At 47.6% G+C, this 24,844-nt stretch overlaps 1 protein-coding gene and 1 long non-coding RNA gene across 3 annotated transcripts; both read right to left on the bottom strand.

The window, feature by feature from the left end:
* LOC134107888 (uncharacterized) lies at window positions 1-2,071 on the bottom strand. Its single transcript, XR_009942869.1, has 3 exons — window positions 668-2,071; window positions 420-539; window positions 1-221 (listed from the first exon to the last, which is right to left on the bottom strand). It is a non-coding gene; the product is annotated as an uncharacterized LOC134107888 (long non-coding RNA).
* A 165-nt stretch (window positions 2,072-2,236) lies between these two features.
* On the bottom strand, window positions 2,237-24,760 carry spata20 (spermatogenesis associated 20). 2 transcript variants are annotated; one of them, XM_037464104.2, is made up of 16 exons: window positions 24,386-24,666; window positions 23,434-23,612; window positions 23,293-23,357; window positions 22,922-23,076; window positions 22,663-22,806; window positions 22,286-22,487; window positions 22,064-22,194; window positions 21,745-21,849; window positions 21,376-21,450; window positions 19,906-20,118; window positions 19,598-19,790; window positions 17,993-18,161; window positions 15,796-16,004; window positions 11,428-11,627; window positions 10,532-10,612; window positions 2,237-3,192 (listed from the first exon to the last, which is right to left on the bottom strand). In XM_037464104.2, the coding sequence occupies exons 2-16, from the start codon at window positions 23,541-23,543 to the stop codon at window positions 2,998-3,000; spliced, it is 2,247 nt and encodes a 748-aa protein (XP_037320001.2). In that variant the 5' UTR covers window positions 23,544-23,612; window positions 24,386-24,666; the 3' UTR covers window positions 2,237-2,997. The 2 variants fall into 2 exon arrangements, with proteins under 2 accessions (XP_037320001.2, XP_037320000.2); XM_037464103.2 differs by having other exon boundaries at window positions 2,238-3,192; window positions 23,434-23,556; window positions 24,386-24,760.
* Window positions 24,761-24,844: the final 84 nt, after the last annotated feature.

The following is a 24,844-nucleotide window of genomic DNA, read 5'->3' as shown; positions in this document are numbered from 1 at the left end:
GGGAAAGTACCTTCTTTGCCATGTACTGGTGGGATGCTGGTGTTTTCAAAAGGACCCTGAAGCTCAGACACCAGAGGACAACGTCAGCCTCTAGTGGCCTCGGCAATGATGGCGCGAGCAGGAGGAGGAGAAGGCAGGCGTGGCACAAAGAGCAACTTTACTTCCACACCAAATTAAATAATAGGCATGCTGGTGATGGGAACTTGTGATGCTTGAGCTGCCTAATTTAAGAGTGATGGGGGGGGGAGAAAAAGGTTGAATTATGCCAGTGTTCTCTTCAGAAGGGTTTGTGATGACCAGCTCAAAGTGGGGTAGTTTATTTAAGTTAAGCATGAATCCATCGTTGCAAAAAAAAAAAAAAAAAAGGACTGAAGTGAGGTGTGGAAGTCCTCTGGACTGTATGGTACTGCATGGACTACCTCCTTTGTCTCGGTTTCAGGTGTGGGAGTTTCATCTGGGTGTAATCGCCAAGGTTCCACAGGGAGAGGTATTGATTTTTCTGTCTTGGGCTAATCAGTAGTGGGGATTCCACACAAAACCTACCACACACACACACACACACACACACAAATAAAAAGGATTATAAAACCGGTATATAAGTACATGTATCTTTGCCTGTTTATTACGATGAAAAAGACTAATTGTACACCTTGTACAAAGGGCTTACCACAAAATAAAGTTGATAGTCCTGAGAGCAGAGAGAAGCCTCTTTCCTCCGCTCTCCATGTTAGAGAGACGCTGTTCTCGGCACCCTGTGGCCTCATTACCACGGGGTCAGACTGAAACACAGCGGCCACGTAGCACACATGCAACCTGAGGCAGCCTTCCCTCCTCACAAACGCCGCGGCTTGGCTCAATGACGTAACCATCCCAGAAACACAAAGAACTACATCGTGAGATCAACATGCACAAACTCGCTAACGTGCGCTAACGTTGGTTCCATTTCAAATTGATGGAGATGTACACCATGCATGTGCATTTACAAACTTGCAAATACAAGCCTACTCATACTTAACAGATACATACAGCAGAAATTAAACGTGTGCAAAAAATGTGTAGCATTTCTAAATGGTTTATTAGTGCGTTTGAACCCTTCTATAGTTAAGGACTTTGAGTCCAGCCTGGCCTCATGGTTGCATTTAATACTGCTGATTTTATACAATTTCAATAGACTTTAGACAGAAAGAGTTAATGAGTCAATGCAGCTGCACATTAACCAAGAGCCATATAAATACTATTTACCACAAGAAATGTAAAATTCTACAAATCTAATATAATTCATTCTAAAAACAAGTAGGATTGTAGTCTGTATTCTATCCAGCACAACTGAGAGGAAAAGTTATTTCTTCTTCTCACAAACACTCATTTGAACAGACAATGCTTTCCTCACCCAAACCATGTGGTGTGGTTAGAATTCATGCTCGGCTGATGCCTTAAAAAGGGACCGGGAGGGGTCCTGACCCGAGATGGCCCATTCAAAGAGGAACACACTTCGGTCGGCAGAAATGGCTCCACTAAGGCTGTAATGGGAAAAAGAAATTCACAATTCTATCTGAAGAGCATTATATTGTTTAATTTTCTATTTCAGTAATATTAATTAATGTGTAAAACGTAGCCGTTTGAATTTTGCAATGAAAACAGCCACACGGATAAAGCCATCACTAATATCTTCTCTCATTCGTGGCACTTAAGATTACTTCACAATCAGCGGGTCAATAAGTTCGCCACCATTAATCTCAGTCAGCGCTAATTAAGGTTTGTGGAGCCCATTGGGACAATCAGAGCGGAACAATAACGAGAGCAGGGGGTGGGATTCCCAAAGGAAGGGGGATAACAAATGGTGCGCGTGAGGAGAAAGACTGAATACAACCGAGAAGACAGCGGTGCAGGCCCTCAGCGAGGCAGAGGTACTGCTGTGGAGAGACCCGTGAGTCTCTAAGCAAAGATGCAGGGGTCCCAATTAAAGGGTGACGTCAATGTGGAAGAATTTGGAAAGGCACAAGAAGGAGCCCCAAATATGTCAGAAAGTGTGACTGTTCGATCCTGACAGGTTAAGAAAAGTGGAACAGAGTGATCCCTCTCCTTCTGAACTACACCTGTCAATCTTCCCCTTCACCCACCCCTGTTTACGCTACCTTCATGCAGGGAAGAAAGAAACAGCATGTACAACAAGATATTCAACACGTGCCTTAAAACAGTGTGTTTGAGTAATCGCACTAAAGCCGCCGCTCCAAGACACCCAGAGGATCCGAACTGCAAACAGAAAAGAAGCATCCATTTCAAGAAATGTACCGGCACCGCATTAAAGGGAGAAATCCATTTATTATTCAGGGCAGTGCGTATACATGCTGTGCATTGCAGTAAAGCTCCAGAGAAAAGCCACGAGACCCAAGTCTCTGCAGCAGCGGAGAGGAGTCCTCTCCAACGCTGACTCCGAGACAGCGAGGGGGGGGGGGGAGCAGATGGTGGACGGGGGGGGGATCCTGGGAGAGCGCCTCCTTCACTGTGACGTTGCTTCGAGATTGAAATCAAATGCACACTGAAACTTTCGAAATTGATGCGCATGTACGCATACAAACCGGCTAACCAACCTTGATTCCTTTTGACACACACACACACACACAGCTTTTCCAAGTGCTCGTGTCTGTAGACTCCGGGGGCAACACAAGGATTTTTGGACATGTGTTGAATATATTCTCAGTAGACCGTCGCTGTTGCTGTACATATATCTTTACATATTTCTTTACATTAAGGATATTTAGATACCTGAATTGGAATATGGCTCCACTGAACGAAGGTCTCTAAAAAGCCACATAGGAGGTAAAAACTAGCTGGTATTTTACTGCTAAAGTGGGAGTTTGGATTGAGGAACAGAAGTCCAAGTGACCTCGTGGTACTGTATTGTTTTCTACCAATGTAGCACGTTGACATGCGTAGTCCACGGGCCAGAGAGCGCTCTGCGAAGCGCACAGCCCTCGCGGGGACAGTTCTGAGGGGTCACTCTGCCCGTCTCTCCGGGCTTCCGTCCAGCAGTAGCCTGCGTAGTTCCTGGGGGTCGGTGACGGGGGGGGAACAGGTGAAGTCCTGGCAGACGTAAGCGGTGGCCACGCCCCCTCGCCGGGACATGGAGGAGAGGACGGGCAGCCGCTCGCGCAGGAATCCGTCCGCATCGCCGTCGGTGTGCACCAGGAGCTGCCGGGGAGAGAGTGAGGACGGTTAGAAAGATCTATATGTCAAATAATATTGAATTGATTAAATTGACTTCTGGGTAACTGGTAACACATTTGTTACACTTCATTCGGTTACATTCTTCAAAGTAGTGGCTAATTATATGCTTTACTCACAACACTTCGAGATGATATTATTTAGCTTTTTCTGTAAAGAATATTTGAAAATCACATTGGTCAGGGCACCAAACCAATGATCCATGAACCTTTTACAACTCAATCATCCATAGTCCAAGAACTGGATTTCCATCCATACACAAAAAAAGTTTGAATAAAAATAATAATAATAATAATAAAAACTGTGAAGTAAATAAAATATTACTGCAAGTTACTTAATAAAGTATAATGTATATAAAGGATTTGACTTTTGTATTCATCAATCAGCTTGTTTTATTTTCCAGAAAAATTAGCTAGCTAAATTCGCCTTCTTAGTATAATGGAAGAAACATTAAGTGACACACATTAACAGATATCACTACCAGGTCTGAGACAGTTGTCCAATGACGTTCTTGATGGAAACAAGACCCAGCAGCTTGATAACATACCTTTAGACATACAGCATATGGAGTGACAGTTAGCTGTAGCTATAGCTAGCTGAAAATGCTAATGCTAGTCATTTCCTGTCAAGCTAACGATTCACAGTCCCTTTCAACTGATGGCCCACACACACACACACACACACACACACAAACTTCCACCCTGGGCTGACATCTATCGCATTATCTTCTCCACTACCAGGACCATTCTGTGGAGCATCCACTTCTCTCAGCGCAGGGTGGATCCCAGTTGTGAATCGCTTCCACTGCCACGGCCCGATGACTACAACTGGAGGGAGACAGTGGCGTGTGGATGGATATGCGATTCACGTGTCCCTGCAGAAGTGGTTCCCAAATGGCCCTCAACCTTGACGGCTGCTCCGGTATTGGCCTTTCAAGTCTCTGTATTGGCTAAAACGTGTGTGTGTGTGTGTGTGTGTGTGTGCGTTGGTGCTGTTGGACAGGCAGCGGAGCGAGACGTCGAAGCCCCGTTTGTCCCCAAGGCAGCGTCCCGTCAAGCACGTGTCACTTCCTCCTGGCCCGCCTACACCCCTGGTTCACAGCGGAGCGAGAAATAACAACGTCAACATCAGGCACAGACCGAGGTGATGCGACGGGGGAGAGAGGCGGGGGAGACAGGATGAGGAAAGATCTCCCGAGACACACCTCGCCCCAGGTGAAGCTTTGGTTGGAGAAGGGTGACATGTTTGACGGATGGCAGAGCGAAGGTCAAGCCGAATGCATCAGATGCTGAATACTGAGTGTGATGGATCTTTAGAGCTAGACACAACGCAGGAAATCCATCATTTCAATACACCTCGGGCTACACACACACACACACCTTCACAGCCATGAGCTACTGCCGTGGTTGCCCCGTGGCACTTGGGACCGACCGTAGATCCTTCTGTGTTTTCTGCACACAAACAAATTTAGCATCTTGCTTAAAACCGTAAAGCTTAACAACTATGCCACGACAACTCTTACTGCATGTGTTGCTCGTAATCGTAATGAAGCCACAGAATGAGTACGTAACAGCGCGGTGAAGTTTGGCGCGCCTCTGTAGTAGTCGAACCTTCTCCGCCTGTCAAATCGCTTCGTTGTCAGTCCAGACTGAAATGACCATTGATATAATAATAAGCGGCTTTGTGCTTAGTAGCTTTCTGCCTTGCTAAACTTACAAGTCCCCTGTTAACATGACATCTGGTGACATCTTTAAAATGCTACTAAGGATGTGGGTGCGCTTGGAGCCCGAAGTCAGCTAACCGTGTTATTTGTGGTTATTGGGGACCCTCCTCTTTCTGTCCACATTACTAAATGTGATGCATGGTAAACGGCCTCCTTAGGGGCTGACGGCGGGATGCTGCTCCATCTCCTCTTATTCTCCACAGGGATGCAGCGACACCACTGGACGCAGCTCGGGGCAGAAATAACACGAAACACTGGAAACTATGGGTTCAAACTGATTAGTGGGGACATTTTCAGTGCTTTAACACGCTCACTCTGTCGCGCGCGCGCACACACACACACAGGAGAAGACTGGCGAGGCATGTGATGAGGAATATGGTCATAACTGTATGACCGTTGCTATGGAGACGGGTGCTAACCACTTCCTCCGTCCTGACTCTTCTGTTGGGCCGTGGGCTTCATGCGGTCCCTCCGTGCCCAGAGCACGCCGTCAACCCAAAGGTAGCGCTGTAGTCGGCCCCGCGTGACCGCACTGGGGTGGGTGGGTGTGCGACAAATAAAGAGGGCAAATGGGAGACAGATTATGTGTGAATGTGATCAAATGAATGCAAAGTCGGTGGTCTTGAATTTGTGAAATGTGTGTGTGTGTGTGTGAGAGAGAGAAGCTTCAGCAGACTGTGCAGTTGGCTACACATGAGAGCACAATCAAACTCCCACTGGGTTAATCCCTTCATACACTGGGCAACACGTATAGGACTCCTCTCTCTCCTGCTCTTCTTCTCTCATTCTGCCAGAGCGTTCAAAGAACACAGCGCACCTGGGCTGGAAGTAACCCAAAGGAAACTGAAGCACACACACGCGCACACCGGCTTCATTTGTTAAGGTTGACATTATTTATCCCATTGATTGATCCAAAATCGGTCATGGTTTCAGATTTGGAGAAGACAGGCATTCATTATTCACTGGATTATTACTCTGCTTGTTCCTCACAACTATGTGTGTGTTCTCTTTGATGATTATTCATCTGAAAAGGAGCACTTGCATGCGGACTAATATTTATGACCATATAACCCATAGGGTCAGAAACCTGATGAAATTATTTTTGCGAACAAAATACACATTTTTGTGTATGTGTGTTACATCAGCACTTATTAAATGTGTATTATTTACATGATAGTAATCCTGGATTATTCTATACACGGCACAAAAGCCCCACGGAGAGGTGTGGAAATAATTTGGGTCTGTCTTTCCAACTCAAACTTAGGACCCCATATGAGCTGTCCTCTCATTATGCACGTCATATGGCATGTGACTTGATTGTGTGGTTTGCCACTGAAAAAAAACTAAACCGATGAAGAAAATGTCTTAATAATACGTAAATTCAACTACAAACACCTTTTTCATTGGCCCTTTACAAACAACAAATGAAGACACAGACACACACGTCCCTCATGTGTCTTCCGACCTGTCCCCTCTCTTCAATTCAAATGTCCAATCTTCAGGGACGTCAGTGGAACAGAGCCGAGTGATTTATTAAATGCATCTTGCGGTGCACCTGCACAGGGGACATTTAGTTTGGAGTAAACTCGGCCCCTCGGAAAGCGGATCGATCCCGGTTGAGTTTTATCAGTTTGGCTTTCCACCTGCATTGTGTTTATGTGCTTTACTATGTTTTATATTCATAATTATTTCAGAGCTGACCCCAAATGAGGGTACAAAATAACAAACTGGTGATTTAATGGCAGCCAGAATGTGACCCAAGCTGCCAACGGGATCATCGCTGTGACATAAATCACCGCGAACGCAGGTTAACCAAACCACACGCGCCGCGCGATTGACTGAATCAACACTAGATATGTGAACGCAGATGTAATAAACCAGATCGACTGGGGCCCCGTTCCATTTAGGAGCCCTGCATGCGGGCTCTACGGGTAAATAGGACCGATTCCTTCATTTCATTCATTTTATTAATTACACCTGCGTGCTATAACAAGTCCAAATGGCTGCTGGGAGAGCGCCGTGTGCAGGGCTCCCGCGTCAAGAGCCACAAGCTGCTCCAAAAAACAGGAAGCTCAGCAAAGAGCGGTGGCGTGTGTGACATCAAAGCCGGCTCCACTCCTCAAAAAGTTACAAGGTTAGAGTGAAACCGAGCAAGAAACCTGCAGGCATCTCAGGGGCCAACGGGCGTGAACGGGAGGGAGGGAGGGAGGGAGGTGGAGGAGCAGCAGGGCATTTCCCAGAACACAACACTGCATTAGCGGCCTTTGATGGGGGAACACAGGGGGGGGGGGGGGCGCAAGCTGGGAGTGCCGAAAGGGTCAAAAGGTCGCTGAGGATCTCTGAGATCGGATGGCTGTGATCCTGCTCTGTACAGATCCCCCCCCTCCGCCTCCTCCTCCTCCTCTCCAAGCTTGAGATCAAGCGAGGCGGAGAAAACATGTCCATTTACAGTCCCCCCCCCGCCCCAGTGTTGTTTATTAAAGCCTCCAAACAACTGTTTCTGCCTCCCCCTGGAATATTCCTCGGCATCTCGTGGTCCTCCTCGAAACGCGGCGCGGATGACTCCCCCCCCCCATCACATCCGCTCCATTTCCTCACTTAAGTGCACCCCAGAGGAAAAAAAAAAACCTAAGGTCACTCTGTGAGGCCTGACGCTTAAATTGCACCACGCGGACGGGGAGCGCTCTCTTTGGTAGTTTCAGGGGGGCAGAAAGATAAATAAAGTACAGGGCTGATTATTAACCAGCGCTGACATGCGGAGGAATCCACAGCGGGAATTAGAATCCTTGTCAAACACTCTTGGGGGTGGGGGGGGTGGGGGGCACACATGCAGGAATTTATACTTTGAACCAGGCTTCGGCCAAGATGCATTATGACCAGAACGACCTCGGAGAACACAGAAAAGTGCGCTGCGTGACTGTAAATCACTGAAGAGAAGGAGGAAACCAGATGGAAATCTCGTGTGTGGTGAGAATATTATTTTTTCAAGAATCGGAAATTTTGTGGTCCATTACTGAAATTGGATCGGCTACAATGCAGCTGTTTGTTCTCACCACATGGCCGAAGGATGAAGCAATAATACAAGAAAATGTAGTACTTTGTATTTGAAGAAGCAATTTGTGACAAATGTATTCTTAGTCATCCTGGAAAAAGAAGGTAATAGTATTAGAAGTATTATAGATGGTAACATTGGCTTTTACACCACAGCTAATTTCCCCCATTCAAGTCCCCCCCCCTCCCCGCCCCCACCGAAATAAAAACCGCAACCTCAGGAGAGAACCGCATTGTGTTCTGACCCCCCATCAGAACCCCGACGGCGCTCGACTGAATTCTAATCAAGCTACATTTCTGCTTAATAGAAAAATTAAGCCACAATTTATTCTCAATTACAATCCAGGAAACGATTGGCTGCGACTCAAAATGATTGATTACAACAAGCAAAAAGTGCCGGGGTGAGTTGAGCGAGCAGCACGCAGTCCTGTGGTGAAGTCAAATAGTAAATAACAGGAGTTGGGGCTCCGAGCACGTCATTCAGCGCAATTAAGAGGGCTGTTCCCCGCTCGTGGTAACACGGAGACACACTCCTCGCTCACTCTCCCCTTCTGCCCCCCCCCCCCCCCCAGTTATCTCCTTCCACATCCCTTAGTGGCCACAGGATCCAGCCTTGTGGCTCCCACCGTGCGCTGCGTTATCTTCCCCGTTCCCTCGGTTTTTCCTCAAATAATCTGATCCATCATCTCTATTTTCTGATTCCTACCAGGAATTAATCGCCGGCTAAATTCATCTCATCCAACGTGTTGCACCCCTCGTATGCGCATATGTTTGCGTGTTGCCTCTAGTGCTTGTGGACACACTGCATCTGTATATTTGTGCATGTGTGTGTGTGCCAGCTCATCACGTCTCAGTCCGGTCCAGGATAGCTGGTCCCGCCACGGTGCCAGCTGTTCACACATCTGGACAGGCGCACACAGACTCTCTCCTCCGTCTCCTTTTCTCTCCAGCTCCCTCTGAGACTCCGTGAGGCTCATTAGAACTAAATCTGGATCTGTCTCGTCACACTCTCAGACCTATTCAGAAGGCTCTTCTCTGGCTTCTGTCCCCCATTTTTAAGTGTGTGTCTCTTTCACCTTGACCATGTCATTGGTCCCAGGGGTAAAGACCAGTGCATCTCTCTCTCATCTCCTTTTTTCATCCTTTACTGGGGGGGTGTGTGACGCCCTCAATCAAGCAGAGGTCTCATCGCTTTGATGAATTTGATGCATACAACAGCTGGATGGAATAATAATTAAAATAACAACTTGGAATTGCATTGAACACCAATTTGAACTGGAGACCCTTTTCTAAGGCCAGACGGACTGCTCAAACATGAGATTAGCCCGACAGTGACAGGGCCCAGCATGGGACTGGTCTCAGCCGGGTGTGATAGCACACGGCACACCTCCCCTTTAATAATAGATCCATCCTGATAAAGGCTCTATCTGGCTCCTCTTCTTGGTCTCTGTCTCTCTGCAGGCCTGATACTGCTCAACTCATCTATATTTTAGTGTGTGTGTGTGTGTGTGCGTGTGTGTGTGTGTGTGCGAGAAGGAGAGAAACAGAAAGGTGGGCAATCACTGCTTTAATTCACTGATCTAATTTTGCTTCAGGGGGTCTGCTCCAATAAACAGCGAGGCTGTCTATCAAGGACGGCAAAAGTCAAAATCTCGATGAACCCTGAGCACCCTGAGTTTAAAAAAAAAAAAGTCAGTTTTACCTTTCAAGGTTTGTAGCGCAATAGTTTTGACTCAAACATGTAAAGGTTGTCTGTCCATATGGCTGATGAGGTATGATTGATGCCTCCTACCTGATGCCCTGACACCAAGAGCACCAGCAGCTTGTGAAGGTCCTTCTCACAGCGGTGAGTCGGTGCAAAATGACGTCGCATAGCAGCTGGCGCTAGTTGAGAGTACGGGGTCTCTTTAAAAGTGGACGTCACTACAGAATATCGGTTTGCTTTTAGATGCTTTAGAAACAGGACGTCTTAAAAATCTTCATTTGTGGTTATATTTTGGAGGCAAATCGTGTCGCCCGGCGGCTATTCAACCCTTCATTTCTTTTTTGTGCGCCCCTCTAGCATTTCGGAGAGTAACGCAACCAACAACGAATACAAAGCCAAACAAAACACACACAGCTGAAGTGAAGAAGAACCAACCATCTGGACGTGAGGAGGGCCTGTGAAGTCAGCTGATGCATGAAGAGAGATATAACTGGGATGTTAATACACGGGGGGGGGGGGGAGGAGACGACCTTTACACAACCACACCTAAACCAGCCAACACCCCGGGCATCGAGCTCGGCATCTGTGTGCGTCTGTGATCGTGTCCGTTATAAAAGGTTACTGGGAATCTGCTGCTACTGAAAAGCAATGTATTCAGAAAAAGGGGCTGATGTTGGATTTGATGAAACGCGCGTCTTTGCGCTGCAACTTGATCTTTCAGGGCGCCTTTTGGTTTCTGATGACACGTCGGTTTGTCAAGATGATGCATCGCTTCGTCACAGGAACACACACACACACACACACACACACACACACACGCTTTTTACCTTATGGGGTAGAAAGAGGGAGTGGACCGCTGCTAGCAGACTGCTGGTGTCCGGAGCATCCCTCTGGCCACAGATCACGATCTAAATAAAAAAAGAAAGAAAAAGAAACACAAAGTGACGGGCGGAGAGTGAACGAGATGAGTGAAGAGAGCGAGAGAAGAGGGCAAAGGTGACGCAGCGGCGGTGGATTCGCGGCAGTAACAAGCGGAGGCAGGTGTTTCCTCGGGGACTGCCTCGCCCCAGAGCTTGTTAGCCGCGCCCCGTAGCCCCCCCGAATTGTCCTCCGCGGGACATTTATGGCTGACAGAAAGCTCACGACCCTCCTCGCGGTGAGCCCACTCCTGAACTTTTGGGGGGTGGAATTCACTTCTGTGCAGGTTTCCGTGGTTTCAGGCAAACTGAGCGTGATGCTAATTCAAATACGATTAGGTAACTGGGGGGGGGGGGGGGGGATGAAAAGATATGGTGTGCATTATGTGGCGAGCTGAGACAATGCCACTGTCCTTTGACGGTCCTCCTTTTCCACCACTCGTATCACAGTGTTTTCAGCCTGTGACTCAAGTTAGAAGTCATAACCGTCATCAGAGATCCGAGCCCAGCGGTGGTTCTGTTCAGACATGCGACGGTTACTGATGCTTCTTGAATGCACGTTTATTTCCAATCGCTGTGAGACAGAATGTGGGGATGCTCGCGGTTTGGCCAGCCTCTTGCTGAGCTTTTTGAGCAGTTGCCGTGTATCGTTTGGTCCACTTCTTGGCAGTAATTTCTATCTCCACTGTGCTCGGGACGGGCCGGATACAATCGCCTTCAAACGCTTCGCCTGAACGGCACGGCACGCGAGGCGTGGGCCCGATACAGTAAATCCCCGCGAGCCGGTTGGTGGGTGGAAGACTAACCTGTTGAAGCTTGTAGTGCTCGGCCATGAGGGCCTGGACCATTTGAGGCAGCGCTATGGGCACCCGGGTCAGACGGTCGGAGAACGCTGCCAGCAGCTGCTGGGACCTCTGGTGCCACTCCAGCCGGCCGCAGTAGTGGGACAGACGCAGGAGATTGGACGCCGACACGGAGTTGGCGCTGGGCTCAGCGCCGTCCTGATCTGCGGGAGGGACACACACACACACAAACCCACTCGAGTTATATTCTGCTATAAGCTGCCTTCAGAACAATACGGCATCGCGCAGGGGTCACCGCGGTGATTTATGTGAATAGACTTGGAATGGGAAACGCTATTTGCTTAGTTAAGGCATGACTTAACTCAAAATGGGACCGATAAGTTTGGTTTGCCTTCCATCTACTTTGCCAAGTTGTACGGCCTAATGTGCATTGATTGGTGTAACTGGAACAACAATTTAAATATATCTCCGTCTTATTATAGCTTGGGCTAACGCGAAACATTAAGCAGATTCACATCAACAGTTGCCTTTTATATGACAACATATTCCCACACCATTTAGGATCAGGTTTGGTCTCCACTACTCTGTAGCTACTCAATTGGCTCATGGTGGATAGAACATTTGATTCATTTTGTGAACATGGATCAAATGCTACCTCAATCGTCTCACTGTTTGGGCAAATATTGGGTTTCTGACAGAAAACAAATAGAAAACAAAGCCAGTTTACTGCTTTCCTTTCCTCTTTTTATGTTGTGTGCGGATAACAATCAGCCACAGAACATGTGTTCTCGATGATGATCCCTGACTTCTCCTGAGTAAATAACCATGCCAGTCTATGAGAGGTGTGTGATGAGACTAACAGATGACCTCATGGCTTAGCCCTGTTAAGTGATCCGTCTTTAGCTCCTATCAGTGTCCAATGAGTGCCTGCAGGTGATCTTCTTATGACCCGTGACCTTGCTGCGTGTCTGCTTGCCAGCAATGCTGTGGTGCCAGAGTCTATCAATGTGTAAGTGTGTGTGTGTGTGTGTGTGAGAGAGACAGAGAGCGAGACAATCTCATCGATAGCAGACACAAGGTAGCCAGGTTTTAGGTCAAACTGCAATTTTAGATTGAAAATAATTAAAATAGCAGAGAACCCTCCTTAGAAACCGTCGTGTCCATTGAGCATACAGTGCGTTTCATGACAAGCACTCATTTGTAAACCCATACCGAGGGTTAGTGTGTTTCAGCTCTCCTTGAGCCCCATGGCAAGGACGCTTCAACATGCGCTGTATACTGAGCGAGCATCTCCACTATACACACATATTTATTCTGTTAAAGAGCCCCATGGAACGAGGTCATCTACACACAAACAACGGTGACAAGACTGCCTTCTAAACGCCTAAACGGTACAACAACCACATGTGGACTGCTGTTTCTATTAAAAGACTCTTCCAAGAACACTTCCATATTTCTAACAATAAACTGTTACTGCTGTTTCTTGTGAAATAAAGAACTTTAAAAAAAGAACAGAAAAGTGTTTTCTAATAAACACAATCACACGCACATAAATAAACAGACTCATTAGTCACCCAGAAACTGCACCGAAAGCACTACTGGGTTCCAAAGTGTTCACTATAAAGTAGATAAAGAATCCTGAAAAACACATCACCATAACATGGGTCTCTACACACACACACGTATCCCATTTCCTTTACTTCTGTCAAGTGGGGCTACATCTGAATCCACATTTATGGCAAAAAGCCACAATAAATATTTGCACATACAAAGCAGCGTTTAAATTTTCATTTTTTTTTAAAGCTATAAACCGCCAGCGAGGAAATTCCATATATTATCTTAACCATACTCCAAAAAGCTAAACACACAGAGGGGAGTACGGCGGGGGGGGCGGTAGAAGGCAGTGCGGTTGGGGTAATCCGTCTTGCGGTGACAGGCGTCCACGCTGCCGCGGCCGCAGCGTCACTAATGGGCTTCAGCGCCGCCGCCATAATGGCGCAGTCAATCCTCTCAGATGAGAAACCTCTCACACGTCAGCTCCGATAAACACACGCCGATGCAGGTGTGACGGCGCGCGCGGACGAGCACTCCCTTCCCAACAAGAACAACTATTAGCTCCCCCCCCCCCCGCCCTCGCTCCTGTCTCAACCACTTGCAGCGAGCTATCTGTCAGAGGCACATGAGGGCTGAAGTCTTCCCTTTTTGGGAGGGAGAAATATCGCACCGTGACAGCTGGGACATTACACCTGACAATCTACTCAGTTTAGAGTTTACACATCAGTGTTAGTGTGGTGAGTCATGAAGTGCGTTCAGTATTACTTCGATTATCCCAATGCATGCACTGTGGATGACAAGTTGCATGTGTGACGGAATGAATTTGTGTGTATAGTTAACGCTTTTGCTGCATGAAATGAACACCAAACGAAAAGAACTTAAAGATCGCTTGTCATTTACTTTAAGAAAATTAATTCAGTGTGTCTGCAGCTCAATTGGGGCTTAAAGTTGGCTTAAATAGACTTCTGTACAATGTGACATGTTTTTTGCCATCAGAGGAGTCGCCCCCCCCCGTTGGCCATTAGAGAGAAGCACATTAATTACCTGGAGGCCATCGCAGTTTCACAATCAACATGCGATATGTCTACACTTGTCAACATTTGAGGCAGTGATTTCTGTCCACTAGGCGGGTCAGGGATGGACCTCTTGACTTGCTCCATCTGGCTGAGAAGAGGCCCTGGGTTGAAGGGGGCTTTCTCCCCTGAATAAGGCCCAACAGTCGTCCTGGGTAGACGGGCTTCTGTGCCACTAAAGGTCAAAGTCCGAGTCAAAAAGGAGGACGGGAAAAATGGTGGGAGAATCAAAATAGACGGTCCCTTTTAGAGTGGCTCGGAGACAAAACCAAAAACAAGCTGCCAACACCTGGATCCAGATGGGAAACTTTGGCCTGACAGATCAAAAGGTAAACGCCTCTCTGAACTGCCAGCAGCCATCAGTTGAACAAGTGGCCCGGCAGATAAAGGAGAGCCATTTCTATTTATATCTCATCAATCCTTTCCTCCCTCATCAAAAACTAAAAAAAAAAGTCCACTTATAATAAAAATGGTTGCATCATTTATTTAACTTACTACCATTCCACTGTCTTATTTATACCTTTTATTCACATGGTGTATCGAACAACTGAGCTCAAAGCGGTGTTTTAAGGGCAACCAAAGGTCAAAAAAGAAGGAAAATAAAAGTTTTTAGACAAAAGGATCCAGGATGAAATAAAGGTGCTATTGAGACAAGGCAGGAAGTGGATTTCAGTTTGCCAGATGGAGTCCCAAGGGAGACAGATTGACATGTCGGGCAATAAAAGTAGCTGAAGAATCACAAAATCAGGCTTTGAGTGCTTAATGGTGGAGAAGTTCAGCTTGAGTGAGAGACAGTTGCACTTTACTGGAGGGAGATGGCTGTGTGTGAGGGGGGGGGGGGTGCTCTCTTCTATCCACTCCCTGTTCATCAGTCCATCCACACGCTCATCCTTGCTAATATTGATGAACTGTCTGCAGGCCTAAAACTCTGTATTTGTTCATCTGTCAGAGCTATCCATCCCTGTCTAAGCCACAGCGTTATGCTCCAGTGGCATCGTTAATCCGTCATCTGTCAATCAATCCATCCCCAAACCTCTCATCGGCAGCATCAAGGCCTCATTCATTTTATACAGGTGAATGATACGCTTTCTGTACGGAAATATCCCGACATATTATCATGGTGGACGGCGCTTATCTCTTGCACCACCATGAGGCGGACATTTGTTTTTTTGGTACAAATGTCTCGACAGCTACTGGATGGATTGCCACAGAATTCGTTAAGAGTGGGATGGCGTTGATGCTGGCTTAACGGTTCTTCTCACCGTCTTCAGCTTAAAATGTGTAATCGTTCCAAACTAAGGACTCAATCACTACCTACCACATTCAAAGCTGACTCAAATGTTTGAAAGCTTCAGCAGATGCCATGGTAATCAACGTCTAAGGTTTGTTTTTTTGTATTTCCCCAAAGTACCAAATAGCACTTCAAATAGGGGCCAGTAAGGTCACTAAGGTCACAGTAACATTATTTATTGTGAATTCTCAGGAAGAAGTGAGTTTTTATTTCTTATATTGGCATAGGCTACAGAAAAGCTATTTTATTCATCAATTCTAAATTGGCCTATATAAGACCAATTTGTCAATGTAGGCCATCCCTTTAAATAATTTGCACGTTTTCAAGCTTTTGTTCCAATAATAAAAAAAAACAAAATAGCGTATCAACAAAGTAAAGTCTAATGTGACTTGTGTCGTATTTTTTGATTAATTAATTAATTAAGGGCTGCGTGTTCAGCCTCCCTCCCCTCACCCTCTTTGAGCTGCAGCAGGACCGTGCCGTCGCTGGGATCGCTGCAGAAGTAGCCCCCGCCCTGCTGGTCCCAGAACAGCGCGTCCTGCCGGAGCTGCAGCTCCTCGGCCCACTGCAGCCACTCCGTCTGCAGCGTGGCCTCGTACAGGTGCAGCGCGCCGCAGACCACGAAGGCGTAGTCGTCGAGGAAGCCGGAGATAGGCGGAGATCTGGAGACGAGAGAAAGAGGGGGGGGGGGGGGGGGCGGCGAGTCAGCGATAAAGGAGGACGCTCGTCCCTAACGATGAGTCGATAGATCAGTTGAGACGGGTTACTGTTTCAGCTTCTTGTGCCCTGCCCAGAAGAATTGGCGTGGATAATAAAAAGCCCCCAGTAGTTGTGACAGTACGGGGGCTTCATCATGATGCGCGTGGAGGACCGAGTGTAATGTCTCCCTGCAGCATCTTTCTCAAAGTGAAATCACTCATCTGCATTCTCTTTGCTCGGCATGGATGAGACATTTACATAAGCGCACACTATAGTGTGTCTTGCCTGCACCGTATCGAGCGCCTGTGGACCGTCCAACCCCCCCCCCCCCCCCAGGACCCCCACTTTATCTGCATCTCTGACACTCTCAGGAAACTTTCTCACCCTCCGGTTCACCTCAAATTCTGCTTTTAGACAGTCAAATTCACAACCTGGTCACAGTAGCATTGATTGAAAGCGATTTACAACTCGATCACACCTACACCTCAAAAACAAGGCACATCAAGGTTCTTGTACACCCCACAATCCCTCCCACCATAGGGTTAACTCCTAACCCTAACCCGGCAGCAGAAACTCTGAATTTTAATAATAAATAAATAAAAGATTTATTTATTTAGGAGAACTGCGAAAAGGGGAAGAGATGACACAGAAACAGTCAGTAAGATTTCCCTATTTGAGCCATTAATCATGAATATGCTTCTTTCCTGTGACGCGCAGACCTTTGGATTCAACTCGCATTCCTGCGTTTCTCATCGACTTGCTCTCTGTGTGCGATGAAACCTAAAATATTTCATTTTTCTCTCGCTTGTCTTAAACGGGCTCAACAGTCGTCAGGTAGAACAAACCGGTTGAACTCCCACTGCTCCTCCACGACGGAATTCACCACATCAGTTTCTACAGCTGGCACCGGCTGAGCCAAACAAAAGCACCCGGCCAGCAAACAAGGAATCCCTAATGAGCACAATGCAGTACCACCAAACGTGTCGACAACTCGAGCCAAGGACGAGCGGAACATCACCGGCGTCCCACTGGTCCCAGAAGAGTTGCGAACATCCAGCTCCAGAGAGAATATCCCCAACACCTCCATTATTACCTCACTTGGTCTCAGCACCCGCCGTGCCCCCATGACGGAGGGGTTCGCCCCACAGGCGGCGGACCCTAAACCAGAGCCCCGTGAGGGCTCTACATGCCGGCGCCGGACACTTGAATGGGCCGAGATCTGCGGGAAGGAGGCCGCCCTGTCTTGGCAAAAGTGTAGCGTAGCACTTTAAAATGTAATCTGCTGAGTCGGTGGAATTTCACACCCCATCACACCCGGTCTACTGTGTGAGTTTATGTTCACAGGCTTCTAGCTTAGTCTGATCCACAGACCACTAGATGATCAGGGCTCTTTGCGCTGGGTTAAAAACAAAACAAAAAATATGAATACAGCACTAGGAAAACATTTAAATTCTGATCAAGGTTGATCAGGACGCTTTTCAAATGAAAATGCATGCCACCCTGCGTATTCTCTCCCGCCACAGAGCCTCTCCTCTCCATGTGCCTTGTGTCCAAAAAATCCCATATCATTCGACAGCTATCTATAATCCATTTAGAATCAGGCGCATCTCGTCTCTAATGAGGTTTGATGGAGGCTGGAGGAGGAATCTCATTACCGACATGTAAATGCAGATTTACACTAACCGGGTTACTGCAGTGCATGGGAACATGTTCTCGGATTTCCTGCCATAACCTGATTCCAAACCAATAGCCTCGTTTCCTGTTTGAGCATAAACAGCCAGCCGACCCCCGGCACAAAGTGCTCGGAGGTTGTTACACTTACAACGTTGTTTGTGCAGAAAGAAAGTCACAGAAAGATGTACCAACGCATTGCGTCGTTTCTAAACACATGAATGATGTGTCGACCCAGGGTGACCCGGGTGGTGCGAGCGCACGGCGGTCATTCGCTTACATCTGCTGCACCTCCATCTCGTCTCCCCGGTAACAGGACCTGAGGATCGTCTGCCGCTCGGCGTCCCATAGGTGCTCCCTGAGGAAGTTGCCCGCCCGCACCGCCCTCTCCAGCAAGGCCTTGTCCCCCAGCACGGCGCCCACAGTGGCGTAGGCTGACAGCATGAGACCTGAGGGGGGAGTAGTGAGGGAATCGTTCATTATAAAAAGACTTTGACTCATCCTAAAACATTGGGTCTTCTGTCGGCACAGGTTCAAGTGGGTGCTCCCCGCTCAGTTACTTCTCCCCAAGCTTTGAAGTTTCCCCTCTTCCCGCTCTATATTCATTCCTCCCCCCTTTTCCACGAACTCCTCTTTCATGTAGCGTATCAAAGCCTGGTTGACTGCACAGCCTGGTCTTCAAAGTGTTGGCAGGGAACAGGTGATTAATGGAGAGGGTTTCTTCATTAGAGAAGAGAAGGGGAGCCTCACGTCTAATTGGAAAGTTCTCTGTGTCGCAGAACATCATTTCCTCCTTAACGAACTCTGCCTCGAGACGTCAGCCCTTGGAGCAAAATGAGCTGGCTGCAGTGTGTGTGTGTGTGTGTGTGTGCGCGCGCGCCTCAGCTTTGTGTTGTAGAAATTATCACCTTTGAGATAATGTGATGGACCAACAATGTTCAGGAGGCTCCAAACTGGCATCACGATGATGACAAATCGAATGCAAATCTATCAAGATAGTTTGACTACTGTGTGTGTGTGTGTGTGTGTGTGTGTGTGTGTAATCACACACACACAGTTGATTTGTCAACTGGCAAGAAGGGTGAATAGCATCCAGGTGTCGTATTTATTCAGCCTATTTATCCTGCAGAATAGATGGACAAACTTCAAGGAGGTTTTTGGTTGTTGACACACAACTCAAAATATAAACCATTAAAAATGTACAGGGGAAACCAAAAGCAACCCCCTCTGATCAGAACCGGCAGGCCCCGTTCAGCATGAGCCGACATTCATTCACACTAAACTGAGCTGGCCCGTCAAGTAAAGCCTCAAGTTACCATTAAAGTATCGTTATTGGGGCAAGGATGGATCCCTGAGCGGGCCTAACGTGTCTGGAGCCCCTCTGTCACTCAAAGTGACTAATAAGCCTATGTATCAGGAAGAGATTCAAAATGACCATGAGGAATCTTTAAAGGGGACAAGGAATAACAACTAGAAAGATGCAATAGAGCTGCTATGAGACTCCCGAAAAGGGACAAACAACCACAAAGACACAACATGGCTAAAACTACGCAAAGAACACCTAGAAAGCAGCAAAACAGCTGCAAAGGGACACAAACAGACTCACTAATATAAAATGGAGGTAAAACCAAAAAGAACAAACAGTCCCAAAACAACTACAAAATAGACTCAAACAACTAGAGACCCAAAACAGCTGCCAAGAGAAAAAGTTGAAAAATAAATAATAAATAAAAAGTCATACAATATTCAATAAAAGATAATACCATAATGACCCTGAAGCAACACAAAACAAGAGACGCAACAGCACAGAGACACAGAACAACGTGTGCGTCTTCCTGCTACATGACGCCCCCCCCCTCACAACCCGCCCTCATCTGGGCCTCACCGTTCCAGGAGGCCAACATCTTGGTGTCCAGATGTGGGCGCGGCCGACCCGCCCTCGCCGTGGCCATTTTGCCCCGGGCCTCGGCCAGGAGCTCCTCGGCCCGCTCCGCGCGGAGGCCGAAGCGAGCGGCCGTCAGCTCCACCGAGTAGCGCACGATCAGCACGTTCTGGCCCTGCAGCTCGCCGTGGGGGTCCTGGCAACAAACGCATCACGGGATGGGAGGCAGTTGTGATGTAAAAGGATTTGACATCACTCAAACGTGGAGCCCGTCGGACGGACCAATGTGACGCGGCGCCACTCAAGCCGACCTGTTCCGGAGCGACGTTGCCTTGCTCCTTGACCCCGTAGTGGTGCGAGAAGATGTCCGCCTGCGTGGCGGCCCCCGTGGCGCCCTCCACCACGTCCGGCAGCAGCTCTCGCACTTCTGAGGCGGTCCAGACACAGAACGCCCCCTCGCGCTTCTCCGGGCCCCCCGACGCCGCGACGGAGTCGGCGTCCTCGGCACTGTAGAAGCCTCCGGACTGGGTCACAGGCGTGGAGAGGGATGGGGGAAGGGGGGGGGACCAGGTGCTTACTCAATCATTTCCTGCTCAGAGGTCTTTCGTAAACAATCCGTGGTCACATGGTTCATATATAAGATGGAGAAAACAATATTTGACCGTAATGGGGTGTATTGTAAAGGATAAAGTAAATTGGTTTTTAAAGTTTCAACTGCGTATTCCAGCGCTGCACATCTAACGGCTGAGTGAAGCAGGAACAGGGTTTTTTCGGGGGTGTGAAATTAAAATACATGAATCTCAAAAATAAAGAAATAAAATAAACTACATGATGACTCTTCATCTCTGGACTTAATTTTCACTGAACAGCTCACAAGAAACGGTTAATGTGAAGACCCAAAACGACAAATGTGACACTAATCAAGGAATCAATCAGCACCTGTGAAGGTTCTGACAGCTGTGGACCTCATCGGAGGCCCCTCTCAGGACTTGCATCACGGAGACAGCACATCAATACCTCTGAAGAACCTCATTATAAAAGTCGTCATGGGAGATCAGAGCATCTTTTACAGCCCTGCCGGAGCGGACATCCCGACACACGCACGGTCTGCAGGGAATAACCTTTGAGACGTTAATTCATTGCCGCATAATTACATAATAAATCTCGGGGAATATAACGATTATGAGGAGTGTGGTATTAATCGCGTGCTCCGTTCATGCTGTCGACTCATTAATTAAAGGGGAACACACAAAAAAAATAAAAAAAGTCACCAAGGGCGAGTTTGCTGACCCCCAGTGGCTTTACTCAGTGGGAGAAGATGTGCGGCACTGGAGATGAAACTAAAAACAAATACGATTCAAAAATCTTTACTGTAAACCTTTTCACAGGCCAACACACACACACACACACATAATCTTCCCATGAATTTATAGTGTACAGCAGATACAAATAAAAGCAGCATTTTCGACAGCTCAAGTTTTATTGACTTGCCCTTGAAGGGATAGTACGGATCTGTTTAATGGAGCCCAGCAAGTAAACAACAACATTTTACCTCTGTTGTTGTGTTCTGCGAGGTCAAGAGATTAAGAAATGAACAACATGTACACTCAACAGCAGCATATTGCTTTGTTTAAGTGCGGGTTCTTCTGGTTATCCAGTCAGGTTTCTACAAACCGGGAGCGTGATAACGGTCAACTAATGGACTGGAAAAGAAAGTACTTCAACCAGGCATCCTTAAAAAAAAATCTAAACTAACTGACATAACTCGGTAGGTAACTCACGTTGTCACTCAGGTCTCTGGAGACGTACAGCAGGATGTCCTTAGCCACGTCTGCAAAGAGCTGCTCACCGGATACCTGGAAGAGTTCAGATATCGGCTCATAGTGCTGCCTCATATTCAAAACGGTTCATTCAAGTGGAGATCGGGTTTTAATCTAATCGAATGGCCCTTTGAAACTTTTTTATTTTGGTAATAATTGAAAAAAAGAAAGAAAAAAAAAACTGACAACCTTACAAATGTGTGTATTGGCTCTTTCACTGTCATTATTTACCCAGGAGAAAAACTAAATGTCTCAAAACTACTGTTGACTACAGCAGACCGTATGATGGAGGGAAAAATCATATAAACAATAAGGAACACACACACACACCTGGGAGGCAGTTATGTAGGCTACAGCCAGCTGGGCCTGGTCGTACAACATCTTCTCAAAGTGGGGAACATGCCAGGAGGAATCTGTAGAGTAGCGATGAAAACCCTGCAGAAGAGGGACATAAAGAGAAATGCAGCATAACTTTTTCACACTAATACAATGTTCAAATGTATCTGGCCTGTCAGAACAGAATATGTCCTCACACGAGATAACCCTTGTTATCTATTATATTGATTTCACTTATTGTTTAACAGAGCAGTGATGGAGGCAGATTGTAAATTCTCCAAATTGTTTCTTTTAAAAAGAAAATGTCTAAGACCTGAGCCACGTGGTCGTGGATGCCGCCCAGCGCCATCATGCGGAGCGTGTGCAAAGCCATCCGGAGGGCCTCCACCCCTTCCGAGGTGGAGCGATTCACAGACCAGTAAGACATGAGGAACATCAGATTCACTGAAAACAGAGTCACATGATGAGTACTCGGCGGCGGCGGCAGCAGAAGCCCGACTCGTGCTCCCAGGGCGGCTCCTGCGGGGGGGCGTACCTGGCGTGGGGAACTTGGGAGCGTCTCTGAAGCCGCCGTACTCCTCCTCGTAGGAGTGCGCCAACTGCTGGAAGCAGCGCTTGGCCACATCCGGGGCCGGCGGGGGGCTCTCTCCTGGCTTGGCGGCCACGACCGTGCCTTTCTTCAGTTCTTCGAGGATCCTCGCTCCGGTGGACTCCAGAGCGGGGCGGTTATTCTGCCACTGGGGATCAGAAGGCACACGTGCTCTGTTTGAAGACTGGTTATTTCTACCCACAGATAGCTAATGGGCCCGAATTCATTTTGCTGATTTCTTGAGTAAATTCATCTTTAAATACCCCCCCCCCTCACTTGTAAAATGGAGCAGGGTACAGATTAAACAGGGTTGAAACTTTTACCTGTTCAATGATTCGGTTGAGAACCGTTTTGAGCCCGGGTCTTCTGGCATGGTCCGTGGGAGGGAAGTAGGTGCCGCCAATGAAAGGTCGGAGGTCAGGGGTCAGCCACACGCTCATGGGCCAACCTCCGCCGCCGCTCGTAGCCTGTGGACATCAGGAAGCAAATATCACAAGAGAGTAACAGCCGGGACGTGCTAATGCTTGAGCAGGAACACCCCAAAGTGGTGTGCACACGACTAACACACACACACACACACACCTGTACAAAGGTCATGTAGACCTTGTCCACATCAGGTCTCTCCTCTCGGTCCACTTTGATGCAGACAAAGTTATCACTGAGGATTTTGCCAATTTCCGTGTCTTCGAAAGACTCCCTCTCCATGACATGGCACCAGTGGCACGTTGAGTAGCCCACTGAGGGTCACACAGATGTACCGCGATCATATGAGCCATTTCCAAAAGGACAAGCAAAACTACTGCAAGTCAGCGTGAAAGCGTTGTATCCCATGTGTAAATGTTCGATCTACACGGCGTTGTTTCTCTTATTTTCCTCACTGAAAGCTTTATTCTGGGAGAGGAGGCCCCAGAATGAAATGCACAATACAGCCAGGGGTGAGAAGCGCTTTCTACCTGATAGAAAGATGGGTTTGTCTTCATTCTTTGCTCTGTCAAAAGCGTCTTGTCCCCATGGATACCTGAAACAAGGGCGACGTTGGTTTACCTGCGACAACATACCAGCTTTACAGAAATGTGTCTCGATCGGTTCTTCACCAGTCAACTGGGTTGTGAGCGTGTTGTAGCAGGTAGGGCGACCTCTCCTCGGCCAACCTGTTGGTGTGTTTGTGGGGGGTGGAGGGTGTCCCTTTGGACGCCATGCTCATGAAGACAGATGAGCTGGATGCAAAAAAAGCATACTTACAATTTGATGAAAACTGATTGACGGTAACTACCTGCAAAAGAAAAAAAGCTTACAAAAGGGTTATTTTAGTGTGCATTTAGTTACTCTAGGTGGCAGATTGATTATTGGTGCTTTAATATGTCTCTAAGCCTGGCTGCTCTTAAAAAGGTGCCATTGGTGTGACAAGGTGGACGCGAGTGGACTTTCATTTGATGTTTAAACCAGCGTGCATAATAGTCACACTCGGCTGCTGCAGCCGCGCGCTCTGGCGGTTAGCCCCGCCGACTTCCGCTTGAATATTATTCAATTTCATGTCCTATCGGTTGTAGTCGCAAGCTAATGCTCCATGACCAGTAACAGAAAACAGTATCCAATACAAGAAACTACGTCCTACAATTCGGCCGAAATAGCTGTGACGCACGGACACACAGTGGACTAGAAATGTACGTCATTTACGTTTAAGCTAGCTTAGATTTGTACACTGCGATTCTGGGGTTGCCAGGCAAACCTGATGGGAAACACGTAATGAGTGTCTTAACTTGTTCCACGGAATTAAAATAACAGTCACTTGGATCGCCATCAAATGTATTTTCTCACAGTGGCATGCCACCTGGTAGCAGTTCATGTAAGGGGCATATTAAATAGTGTAGTCTGTCACACATCTTCCGTGTGTCTAAAGCGGTGCTACAGCAGACGCAGCACGCAACATGACGTCCGTCGACGTGCCATTCATTTAACACGGCTAAATCAGACACGTTGGCCAGGACGTTAAGTACCGCACATCTAGTGTTAGCGTTAGCCACCTATTAGCCTCGGCGGCTTTACCTGAGGTAGCAGGCCGTCTGCGGATGGTGGTGGAGCGGTGACCTCTCGCCGGGTGGGTGGAGGACTCGTCTGAAACGCCTAACGTGACCCCCGGAGTTCAGCGGAGGACTCTCGGCTCTCAGAAAAGCCGCGTCGAAAAGGCGTGCGCGCTCCACGCGGCTATTTGTGGACGCCGACCGACGCCATGCTACTCTTATCATCCTAATCCTCCCAGGGTGTTGCTTGGGGACCAGCCGGGCTTTAGTAAAGTACGTTGTTGACGCGCACCAGCCAAAACTTTCAGGCAAGAGACGAAACATTCAGTTGCAATACCACAAGATGACGCATGGTGGCGCGCGTCAATCACATCAGTGTTTAATGAGGGAGCAGTACAGCAAAAAAAAAAAATATATATATATATATATATATAATATGATGAGAAATCACTTCTATAAATAACCAAATGAGATGTGTTTCCTC

This window comes from Pungitius pungitius, chromosome 21 (genome assembly GCF_949316345.1).
Source record: "Pungitius pungitius chromosome 21, fPunPun2.1, whole genome shotgun sequence".
Lineage (NCBI taxonomy): Eukaryota > Metazoa > Chordata > Actinopteri > Perciformes > Gasterosteidae > Pungitius > Pungitius pungitius.
This window is presented reverse-complemented; position numbering and strand designations above follow the sequence as displayed.